At 44.6% G+C, this 12,680-nt stretch overlaps 1 protein-coding gene across 1 annotated transcript in view; it reads right to left on the bottom strand.

Annotated features, from left to right (window-relative positions):
- Positions 1-12,674, bottom strand: part of BTBD1 (BTB domain containing 1) — a 46,860-nt gene extending 34,186 nt beyond the window's left edge. Inside the window, exons 1-2 of the mRNA XM_025893061.1 lie at positions 12,175-12,674; positions 8-164 (exon numbers count right to left, since the gene is read on the bottom strand). Of these exons, the coding sequence (XP_025748846.1) occupies positions 8-164; positions 12,175-12,584 (567 nt within the window). The 5' untranslated portion in view covers positions 12,585-12,674. The remainder of the gene's footprint in view (positions 1-7; positions 165-12,174) is intronic.
- Between the last annotated feature and the right edge of the window lie 6 nt (positions 12,675-12,680).

Raw genomic sequence — 12,680 nt, 5'->3', positions numbered from 1 at the left:
TACTTACCTGAGTAAGTAACATAAAGGCATTATCTGCCCGAAGATGTTTGGTGAGAAATTCCACACAATGTGCTTCCAGGGCTGGGACTGCATATTTCTTAGCAGTATAAAGAGTGGTCATAACTGTCTCTGGGCCAATTTGAACTTCATCTGAATACAGAAATCTGGAAAGCAATTGAGAAATTACAGAGATGGCCATTAGTATTTTAGATAAGCAATCCATCAGAGCAAAACCTCTGAGGAGTATTTTAAAAGGTAACCAGCAAACTGAAAAACAACCTGAAATTGGTATCAGACTTTGCAGGGCGACAGGGCATTTGCACATACATCATCTCATTTATTCTTACTTGGTCCTCAGAGGAGAGTAGTGTCTCCATTTTACCAAGGAAACTGAAGTTAAGTGAAGATCACAAGCCAGACCTCTCTCTCTTAAGCCAAATTTTCAGGGGTCTTTTAGCACCGCACCGCAGCTCAGGACAGCAGTGGTTCACTTACGTCTCCTTCATCAAAGGATGTTCATTTAAACAAATGTACAGGTAGCTTAAGTTCGCATCTCTAGATGTCAAAACATTCATTTATTTGCTGACAATGGTGTCTTGTTATTCTGGGCATCTTTTAACTTTTGTTACTCCCAAACTAGCATAATGCCCAAAGACTAGCGTACTGAGTCTTTGGAGGAATAAACAATTTAATAATATCTTAAATGACCCATGTCGTTTTGTGTTTTTGGGTATTTAGGTCTAATTTTCTCTCAAAATACTATCAGTCCAATACTGCCTCCTCCCAGTTCACTGCTTCTAACTGCTAGCCTGCTAGATACATCAGCTTCATAGAACTGCAAATAAGACATAAGATTCTCAGTGAAAGCCTGGGCAGTTCTTGTTGAACTATCTTTTGCATATCAACTTTAGGCCTCTTTTGTGGCTCCTCAGAGACCCTGTGTGTACTGCCCAGTTCTCAACTATATACAAGAACGCCAAGGAGGGTAGTGAAGGATGGTATGAAGAACAAGAACTGCATTTTAGTGGGGTGCCTGAGTGGCTCAGCTGGTTGAGCATCTGACTCTTGATTCTGGCTCAGGTCATGAGACTGAGCCGCGCACTGGGCTCTGTGCTGAGCGTTCAGCGGGGAGTCTACTTAAGATTCTCTCTCTCTCGGGGCGCCTGGGTGGCTCAGTTGGTTAAGCGACTGCCTTCGGCTCAGGTCATGATCCTGGAGTCCCAGGATCGAGTCCCACATCGGGCTCCCTGCTCAGCGGGGAGTCTGCTTCTCCCCTGACCCTCTTCCCTCTCGTGCTTTCTATCTCTCATTCTCTCAAATAAAAAAAATAAAATCTTAAAAAAAAAAAAAAGATTCTCTCTCTCTCTAAAAGAAATAAATCTTTAAAAAAATTGCATTTTAGTGATACTAAAGACATTAGAATAATTATATGTATATTCCTAGGGCTCAAGTCACAGAGTAAGAAAACCCATTAACATCTCTCAGGACCCTCTATTACACTGCAGCGAGTGAAGAAAGGAAGTTCTATTTCATGTCCCTTCCCTCTACTGGTCCACTTCCTCTTCTTTCATCCCTGTGTCCATTATCACCACCCAAGACGAAACCCTAGCCCACGACACCCTCCGACCTGTCGCCCTAACCAAATAGTACCACTGTGCTTACAACTATCTCTAGTGGAGACTGCTCATTCTCATGCTCCTCCTCTACGGCTCAGACTTCAAAGTGAGGGCGGCTAATTTTCAGGATCCCACCATTTTAAAATATTGTTTTTCCCCAAAACCTCTTCTCAGAGAGTCAAGTCAACCATCTGTATTACCCTCATAATATCTGCCTTAAAGTTATGTGTCACACTTTGTGGTAAGTACAGGGAATTAAAAACCAAGTAAGGTGCCATCACTTATAGTCAGGGGGAGGGGGATGAACAAAGAGCAAATCAACGCTTGTTGAGCGCACACCATGCGACCAATGCCAGTTCACTGAACCCTCCCACAAGGAAGGCAGGTGCTATTACCCTGCATGGAGAAGGCGGGGAAACACATAGCTGTCTACCACAGAACACACCATTTCCGCGCCTGGGCCTGCTTCCAGGGCTAGACTGGCAAGCCAACCAGGTGAGGGCTGTTGTCATGTGTGTGGTCTCAGGAAGACATGGCTTGGGTTGGAGCCTGCTCCATCACTGCCCGCTCTGGGACTTTAACAAGCTATCATCGTTGGATTCCTTTCTGAAAAGAGAGTAACAGCATCTCCTTCATCATGCTCTCGTGAGGATTAGGATAAACTGATAACACATGAAGTGTTCTGAATAGTGCCTGACAAGTATTTAGCCTCCCGCAAATGTTGGCTGTTTATTTTTATATTGCTTCATTTCTTTCTCGCTGTTTTCCTCTATGTTTTAGAAGATGTCCGTGCTGTTGTCTTCTGGCCTTCTATTTCTCTCCCCAGCAACACATGCTAACATTTCTAAGAATTCTCGCTTCTTTCTTAGTCATTCCTTTTCTCCTCCACAGCACCATGTCTCAGTTTTATGGGATGTACTCAAGTCTCCAAGATGATATTAACTGAAGTTTTAAAGGTTCCTTTTTGTTCCCTGAATTATCTATTTCCTTGAGGATCAGCTACTCTTGCTCTTTGTCATTCATGCTCTCACTCCTTAACCAGCTCTTGCAATCTATAAGCAAGCTTTAAATTAACTCCTACGTGGGGCCGCCTGGGTGGCTCAGTTAGTTAAGCATCTGCCTTTGGCTGAGGTCTTGATCCTGGGACTGCCCCCAGGTGGGGCTCCCCGCTCAGTGGGGAGTCTGCTTCTCACTCTGCCCCTCCCCCTCTGCTCAAGCGCGATCTCTTGCTCTCTCTCAAATAAATAAAATCTTAATAAAAAATTTAACTCCCACATTTTAGCTCCACCTTCTCATTTCACCCACCTCCCTACCAATCCTGGCCTAGAACCTCTGCTGGGGGTGGAGGGGGTGGTTCTGCCAGGGAAGCCGGCTGCAGTTCCCTGAGCTCTGGATTCTGGGCTCCCCTGTCATCCCCTCCCTTTCATTATCAGCACACTGTCAACTGCTCTGTCCCTTTTCCACACTGTTGGCTTCCACCCCATCTCCCTTTTCCCCTTCACTTTATCAGATTTATTCTCTTCTGTATTTTCTTATGGTCACTTGAATTGGAAGAGAGAGAAAGCTTACTACATGCTCAGTTCCCTTCTTGAATTAGAAACCTATGACATTTCAATTTAAAGGGCAAGGTAGGAAGAATCTTTACATCTGCCCTTTTTTTTTTTTCAGGCAAAATACTAGAGTTATAAAATAAAGAGCAGAAATGTGGGGCCTTTATCACCACTTGCCTTTGTATGTGAGGAGACAACGCCGAAGTTGGAGGACATGGTCCTACAAGCATCTATAACTGGGGGCTTTGTCAGGGAGATCTGCAAAAACATCCTAGAGAAATGTCTACTTGTGATAAGACTAAAGGATGACAAGAGGGTGAAAAGAACACGCCAGGAACAAGAGAGAATTGTATTTTTAGGCTCTATTTGAGACACACATACATACCCATTCAAACTGCTTTTATTAAATTACATTTTGGTAATGTACTTTTAGCTTATATCAAGGAATATTTTAAAGGAATATTTTAAAGAAACTTTTATATCTAAAGACAGATTGAGGATACTGCTCATTTCAGTAATGCCTTCTTTATGAGGAAAACTCACCAGGAATTTTTTCATTGATCTGATTATCAGATAGTTATGCATTCACTAAGCAGGTGGTTTCTTTTGTTTCTAATCTGACAAACACTATGAATTATAACTAACTAGCTAGGTTTCTCTTTCTGCGTTAGCTGCTAAAACAATTAAAATTAAATTTGTAGGGGTGCCTGGATGGCTCAGTTGGTTAGGTATCTGCCTTTGGCTCAGGTCATGATCCCGGAGTCCTGGGATCGAGCCTTGCATTGGGGTCCCTGCTCAGTGGGGAGCCTGCTTCTCCCTCTCTCTGCTGATCCCACTTGTTTGCTCTGTCAAATAAATAAAATCTTAAAAAAAAATTAAATATGTAGCTTACCTACAGCATGCATATTTCTATTAGCTTCATCTTGGCTTTATTTCTTACCATTGTGTTTTTTATAAGACATTTTAAATTCTCTTTGGAGCAATGCAAGTTATAAATAAGTATTGTTCTACGAACAATAAGAAATGGAACTCTGTGTTTCCTATACTTTTTGTGTGCATCTTTTCTACAATACCAGGCACAGTGTGGGCACATGGCTAAACATTAATCAATACATGTTAAGTGACTAGACAATTCAGTACAAGTTTCTATGTAACAATGTAACACGACTGAGAAACCATATTCACTTCTAATGAGAAAACAGACTACTTAAAAATCCAGAAACCAGGGGCACCTGGGTGGCTCAGTCGTTAGGCATCTGCTTTCGGTTCAGGTCATCATCCCAGGGTCTTGGGATGGAGCCCCACATCGGGCTCCCTGCTCTGCAGGAAGCCTGCTTCTTCCTCTCCCATGCCCCCTGCTTGTGTTCCCTCTCTCGCTGTGTCTCTCTCTGTCAAATAAATAAATAAAATCCTAAAAAAAAACAAAATCCAGGAACCATCTTGGTTCATATTTTACTTATATGTTTTCTTACCTTCTACTTAATTAATAAAATTGCTACAATAAAAAAAGCCGGTTTATAAAATATAATTAAAATTAATATTACCACAGTTCTTTTCATTTTTTAAAAATATCCATTCATTTGAGAGAGAGAGAGAGAGAGAGAGCGTGCACACGTGCATGGTGAAGGGCAGAGGGCGATGGAGAGAGAGCACCCCAAGCAGAACCCCCCACCGAGCACAGAGCCCAATGCTTGGGCTGATCCCAAGACCCTGAGATCACAATCTGAGCTGATATCAAGAGTCAGATGCTCAGGGGCGCCTGGGTGGCTCAGTCATTAAGCGTTTGCCTTCAGCTTAGGTCATGATCCCAGGGTCCTGGGATTGAGCCCCACATCCCATCTGCTCTGCGGGAAGCCTGCTTCTCCCTCTCCCACTCCCCCTGCTTATGTTCCCTCTCTCGCTGTGTCTCTCTGTCAAATAAATAAATAAAATCTTAAAAAAAAAAAAAAAAAGAGAGTCAGATGCTCAACCAACTGAGCCACCCTGGTGCCTCGATTCTTTGTATTTTAAAATGAACCTTTCAGCCCTCATTTACTACCTTTAAGGACAAGAGCACAAGAGAAATGATATGTCATTGAACTATTCCTATTCCCCCCCACCCCAAAGATTAATGGTTTTCCAAAAAGATAAAACTTAGGTTATATTTGAGTAAAAATTTTAAAAAGCTATGGTGAAAACAAGATCATGCATAAGAACCTTTGTATCACTACTGACTCATTCATTTTCCTCAAAAACATGTATTGAATGTGTGTGTGTGCCCGTGTGAGTGTGTGCATGTGTGTGTGAGTGTGCGTGTGTAATACAAGGCACTGTGACGGGTGTGAGAAATACCAACTATGGGTAAGAGAGCTCTGCCCACTGAAAGCTTACGGTTTGGTAGTGAAATGATTAAAAAGTAATGTCACAATTATACCAGAATTATATATTAGGCACAGTGTGATAACTAATCTCTAAAGATGGCCCCAACCAATCATGCCTTCTATGATGCATGGCCTTAGATAGATCTGCCCCGTAAGTCTGGGCTAGCCCTGTGTGACTCCCTTTAACCAAGAGAATGTGGCAGGAGTGACACCATGCCAGTCTGGGGCCTAATCTCTGAGGATGCCTGGCAGCTTCCCCTTTTGTGCTCTCAGAAGCCATGAGCTGCTATTCGAGGAGAAGTCAACCGACCCGGCCGGTAAGATCAACTGGAGAAGCCCCCCAGAGAGCAGGGGAAGGGCTCAGTCATCCGAGAACCTGACTCAAACCTCCAGATGCCCCAGCCCAACTGCTGACTAGGACTGCAGTGAGACCTAAAGGAAATGGCACACACAGAACCACAGAGCTGACCTCAGTCAGCCCACACAACTGTGAAAGGTAATAAAACTATGTTTGAGCCACCAAGTAAGTGTTGCAGTGTTTTGTTCTACAGCAAGATACAAAACTTGCTGTGAGAGACTGGATGAGACTGCACAATTCTGCCTGCTGGTGGAATTAAGTGATGTTTTACAGAAGAGGTAAAGCCTGAACTGTAACTGAAGAGCAGGAATTAAGGGTGGAGATGTTCTAGCAGAAAGAGAAGTACAAAGGCAAGGGGGCCCTAGAAGGCAGACATTTGAAATAAGAAAAAGGCCCTGAGTGATTAGAGGTGGGGCACTGAGCAGAGAGGAACTGGAAGATACAGAGACCACAACCCAGAGCTCTGTATGCCTGCTAAGGTGTTTAGACTCCAACCCATAGGCAAAAAGAAGCCACTAAAAGATTCAGGGCAATCGTATGATAATATATATTAGAGAACTGTGCTAACAATACGGAAAGTGAGGACAGCTAAGACTAGAGGTGCCGTCTAGTTGAAGCCAAGCAGGAAAACAAATTAAAAGAAGGAAGTAGAACCCTCAGAAATGGTCCTAAAAGATGGGAAATACATGGAACAGACTGGAACAACACTACAGCTTGGAGCCAAGCCCACCTGAGTCAACTCCCAACGGGTGCACAGAGCGAGAACAGTCATGAGCAAGAATAAATGACTGGGGCGTCTGGGTGGCTCAGTCGTTAAGCGTCTGCCTTCGGCGCAGGTCGTGATCCCAGGGTCCTGGGATCGAGCCCCGCATCGGGTCCCTGCTCTGCGGGAAGCCTGCTTCTCCCTCTTCTACTCCCCCTGCTTGTTTGTGTTCCCTCTCGCTGTGTCTCTCTCTGTCAAATAAATAAAATCTTTAAAAAAGAAAAAAAAAGAATAAATGATTGTTCTTTAAGTCCCCAAATTTTCAGGTGCTTTATAGCATTTCTGTGGCAAAAGGTGACTGATAAAGATTGTAATAATAGGAGTGCCTGCTCAGGGCGCCTGGCTGGCTCAGTCAGTGGAGCATGTGACTCTTGATCTCGGGGTTGTGAGTTTGAGCTCTACACCCACTCTGGTGTAGAAATTACTTAAAAAAAAAAAAAAATCTACATTAATAAGAGTGCTCAAAGACTATGGTAATTTAAGTGCACATAAGGTACTTGTAATTTAAGTGCACATAAGGTACTTAAGGAACAGTAAGTGACACTATTAAATGTTTTAAACATTAAACATTATTTTTCTTATTTACATGTTCACCTCTATGGATACTAGACTTTCATTTGTGAATGTCCAACTGGAAGTTGAGTTCTAAAACCAAGTGGAGGGGTGCCTGGGAGGCTCAGCCGGTTAAGCGTCTGCCTTCAGCTCAGGTCATGATCCTGGCGGATCGAGCCCCTCGTTGGGTTCCCTGCTCAGTGGGGAGCCTGCTTCTCCCTCTGCCTGCTGCTCCCCCTGCTTGTGCGCTCCCTGTCTCTCTCTCTCTCTCTCTGACAAATAAATAAATAAATAAATAAATAAAATCTTAAAAAAAAAAAAGAAACTGAATGAGGTATATAACAAGATGCAATTTATGTAAGTTAAAAATACAAAACAATCCAAGAAATGGGCCAAAGACATGAACAGACATTTCACCAAAGAAGAGATACGGGCAGTGGGGTGCCTGGATGACTCAGTCAGTTAAGCATCTGTCTTCAGCTCAGTTCCCGATCCCAGGGTCCTGGTATCGAGTCCCTGGAGCCCCAAGTTGGGTTCCCTGCTCAGCGGGGAGCCTGCTTCTCCCTCTCCCTGCCCTTCCCCCCCACTCATGCTTGCTCTCTGTCTCTTGCTAATAAATAAATAAATCATCTTAAAAAAATTATGATAAAACCAAGTGGAAGCCTGGCAATATAGCTAGGGGAGTATGTAAGGCCATGAGTTAACAGGAGAAAGGGAAAAGGCAGCTGAGAACAGAATCCTGAGGAACAGTTCAGGATGTCTCCCTCCACCACTCCACTTCTGTTCCTTTCTGCAACACACCTGCTACACAAAGAACTGTTTTTATTAGCTGTCTCCCTCTCCTCACCTCCTGTTTTGTCCCCAAGCTACTCTAATCCATTTGCTAAAATCACGCTTGCCAAGGTTATCAATAGCCTCATTTTACCCAACTCTCAGCAGCATTTAACACAGCTGACAACTCCCTCTTGGTTGAAACGCTTTAACTTGACTTTCAAGATCCCAGGCTCCTTGCTTTCCAGTCTAATTCCACTGAGAGCTGTGGCTCAGTGTCATTTTATTCTGCTCCTTTGCTACATCTCCACACGGTGGAGGCCCCCAGGGCTCATCCTGGTACCTCTTTTCACAATCCGCATTCCCAACCTAGGTAATCTCATTTGGTCTCATGGTTTAAAGACCATTCATTCACCCTTAGCTTTCAAATTTATGTTCAGTAAGAAGCTCTGTCCTAAACTCCAGGTTCGTATTTCTGGCTGTACTCTATAGCCCTCTTTCAATGTCTTAGAAATCTTCTTGGTGCTACCTTTACAAAATACAGTTGACCCTTGAACAACGCTGCAGTTAGGGGCATGGCCTCCACTCCCCATCCCCCTCCCTCCACACAGCTGAAAACCTGCATATAACTTTTCACTCCCTAAAATTTTTTAGGGAGTGAAACAGACCAGAAACAGACCAGAAGACATACTGATAACAGTCAACACATTATTTTTATGTTGAATTATTATATACTGTATTCTTATAATTGAGTGAGCTAGAGGAAAAAAATGTTATCAAGAAAATAAAAAGGAAGAAGGGGTGCCTGGGTGGCTCAGTTGGTTAAGCGTCTGCCTTCCGCTCAGGTCATGATCCCAGGGTCCTGGGATTGAGCCCCGCATCGGGCTCCCCGCTCAGCGAGGAGTCTGCTTCTCCTTTTCCCTCTGCACCTATCCCCGTTTGTGTGCGCTCTCTCCCTCCTCTCTCAAATAAGTAAATAAAATCTTTAAAAAAAATTTTTTTAAATAAATGCACTGGGGCGCCTGGGTGGCTCAGTAAGTTAAGCGTTCGACTCTTGGTTTCGACTCGGGTCATGATCTCAGTGGTTGTGGCATTGAGCCCCATGTCGGGCTCTGTGCTCAGGGTGGAGTATGCTTCAGCTTCTCTCTCCCTCACCCACATCCTCTCTCTCTCTCAAATAAATCAATAAAATCTTTAAAATCATAAGGAAAATACATTTACAGTACTATATTTGTTGAAAAAAATCTGTATACGTGTGCCCGCATAGCTCAAACTCATGTTGTTCAAAGGTCAATCATATATGCACAGTCTGACCACTCTTTGCTCCATCTACCACTCCCACGGTGGTATATATAACCAGTATCATGGCTCTTGCCTGGACTACTGCAAAAGCCTCTTAATTCAACTTCCCGCTGCCCATTTTACTTCCTCTCCAGTCTAAACTCCAAACAACTGCCAGAATGAGTTTTTAAAAATGTAAATCAGGTCATATCGTGGCCCCCCTGCAAACTCGCCCAAGGCTCCCCACCCCGCACCCAAGCCCTTCCACAGGCATCCAGCCCCGCGCAGCCTTGTCCAGCCGGTCCTTTTGATCTCATTCTCTACCACTTTCCCCTCATTCATTCCGCTCAAATCACACCGTAAGTTTATTCTTGCATTTCCTCCAACAGGAGAAATTTAGGACCTCAGACACATTTTGCCTAGCTCTGAATGCTCCTTCCCTCACAGCTTGATCATTTTTCTTTAATTTATCAGTACTTGACATATCTTTGTTTCTCCTTACTAGATTATACACAACTTTTTCTTGTTCACTGTTGTATCCAACATCTAAAACAGGGACAGGCACAGTGTTTCTCAAATGAACTGAAGACTATCACTTCAAGGCCAGGCAGATCAAAACAAGTTTTTTATAAATGTTAACTGATTTGTAAACATAATAAAAATAGGCCGAACCTAACCTGTTTTCCCCACTCAGCAAGTGCTAACTACGAGACATCTGTTTGTCACACAATAATAAGGACAGTATCTATGCTTCACAGCCAGCCAATACCTTTCAGTCCAGACATCATGTAACAATCAGTCCAGATATCATTTCAGAATAGAACAATGACTGGAATCTGAAGAAGGACAAATACCATGACCACACTGAACACAGGAAAAATTTAAAATTGATTTACTTATTTTTTATTGACAGGAAAGGATTGAATAATTAACAGCTTCAGTGAAAATATCCCTCTATATTTTTATTCTACCAATCTCTAATTTTAAAGGAAAAAACTCGACAATATTTTTAGATCAGTGGCTCTAAGATTTAGCTGGTATTATTAGTATTTACGGATAGTACTTAAAATGCTCTCAAGGTCCCACCTCCGAAGGTACAATATTTCGAAGAGGGAGGAAGGGATCTACAAATTTAACAAGCACTCCAGGAGATAACAATGCAGGTAGAGCAACAAATCACTTTAAAATACTTGCAGCCTAGAAAATCTAAATAAGCTATAACCAATCCTGTCAACCTCAAACCAAAACCAAAATGACCTAGATCCTAGCTTTTGAGCTGGGTTTTTTTGTCTTTATAAACGTAATTTAACTAAATTGCAGAAAATGTGGGAAACAAAGAGAAAAGAAAAAAAAAAGGCAATATCATCTTACCACTCCAACACAACTTTGGTTAGCATTTAGGTGCTTCCTTTTATCCATATTAGGTATGTTTGTTCTGTTCCTGTCAGTTTTAATCACAGCACACACAGTTTCAAGCGCTGTTTATTATACACATTTCCCATGTTCATATTATTACCTAGTCTTCATCAGTATCACGCTCAGTAGCATTACACTGCACCTAACGTACCTATCATTGTTTATCTAACCATTTCCCCCAGCTGACTACTTCCTCACTACTATAAATAATCCAGCTGTAAATATTTTTATACACATTTTTTTCAGTACTTGAATACTTGGGGGGAATCTATACTGCCAAACTATTTTACCACCACCTTTATCAGAGAGGGCTTTTCCAATATTAACTTTAAAATACTGGGAGGGGGGGCACCTGGGTGGCTCAGTCGTTAAGCCTCTGCCTTCGGCTCAGGTCATGGTCCCAGGGTCCTGGGATCGAGCCCTACATCGGGCTCCCTGCTCGGCGGGAAGCCTGCTTCTCCCTCTCCCTCTCCCCCTGCTTGTGTTCCCTCTTTCACTGTCTCTGTCAAATAAATAAAATCTTAAAAAAAAAAAATACTGGGAGGAAAAATGCTTTGCTTTTAATCTCCACTTCTTTAGTTACTGAGGTTAAACATTCTTTGTTAATTAGCTGTATTTTTTCTTTACCTATCTATCCTGCCCTTTCTCCATTTATTTATGGGATCTCGGCATGTCTTTTCTACTTGTGTTAACTTTATTCAGTTTCCCACTGATCTTCCTGATTGAGCTGTGAGCCTTTGTGGACTATGTTTCTGTTCACTGACCTGTTTATTGCCTCTATACCAACCAAGACTGTGTTACTTTGGTAACACACTGTTGTCAGGCCGCTAAAACCCTCTAGATGTAATGAAGCACGGTCTTCCTTATGAGGTTGCTGTCACCTTGGCCAGTCACTTGACTTTTCTGGGCCCCAATCCCATTTGTAAAAGTGTGGAAAACAATGCCTATAGTTCCCCAACTGGACTTTTGTCAGTACAAGCTAATAATGCCAAAGGATTAATTCCCTTCCACTAAAATTAATCAGAAGTCAATGTATAATCCTCAAACAAGCCAAAAGCAAACTCTTAACACCGGCGGCTGCATTCACTTTTTAAGCAAATGTGACCTTGTCTGCAGAAACGCCGAGGCAGGTAAAGCCACACCTACTTGTTTTGGTACTCCCCTTCCCTGGGTGCCCACAACTAGTACTCTAACGAAAACGGAGCCCGAATTTAAAACACACACAAAAAGGCCCTCGGTCCTACGAGATTTTTCCGCTCTCCCCCTCTCCCCAGCAAAAACATAAAACTTTGTAAACAGGCCCTCGGGACAAGCTGGTCCACCCCATAGCCCCACCACTTCTCCAATCCCGAAGGCAGGACGACAATCCCGGACTGGACCGGGAAAGCGCTCGCTGAGCGGACGCAGACAAGGGACGGTGCCCCTGACCGCCGGCGGCCAGAGAGGAAACTGAGGCCGGGGACGCGCGGCGGAGGCTCGCGCGCAAGGTCAGCGGGGAGCCGCTCACCTCAGCAGCGCCAAGAAGGCGGCCGGCTCCACGTCGGGCAGCTCGATCTCGGCCGAGGTGGTGGCCATGCCGCCGTTGAACATGGCGTCGAAGACGGCGCTGCCGGCCGCCAGCACAAAGCGGTGCGCGGGGATGCGCTGCGGGCCCCCGGCGGCCGTGCCGCCGCGGCCCTTGCCCAGCACGAAGCGCACATCGCTCAGCAGCTCCGAGTTGAAAAGGAAGGCGAAGCGCTCCTTCAGCGACGCCTTGGTCGCCTGCCAGTTGTATAGCGGCTCCCGCTGCAGGGGGAGCAGGGGCCCCAGAGAGGACGACGGCGGCGGTGGCGGTGGCGGCGGAGGCCCCGCGGCGCCCGGCTCCGCCTCGGCCCCCGGGACCTGCTCGCCCACAGCGGCCGGCCCAAGCGAGGCCATCCTCCAGCGACACGGCTTCTCTGCCTAGGCACAGAGCACCCGCCTGCCAGCCGCCATCGCCGAGGCCGCCCGTGGAGGCCGGCGCCGCCTCGGTGC

This window comes from Callorhinus ursinus, unplaced genomic scaffold (assembly GCF_003265705.2).
Source record: "Callorhinus ursinus isolate GAN/ISIS: 27379988/994484 unplaced genomic scaffold, GSC_fseal_2.0 scaffold45, whole genome shotgun sequence".
In the NCBI taxonomy this organism is placed as follows: domain Eukaryota; kingdom Metazoa; phylum Chordata; class Mammalia; order Carnivora; family Otariidae; genus Callorhinus; species Callorhinus ursinus.
Note: the sequence above shows the minus strand (reverse complement) of the source record. Positions and strands in the feature narration are given on the sequence as shown.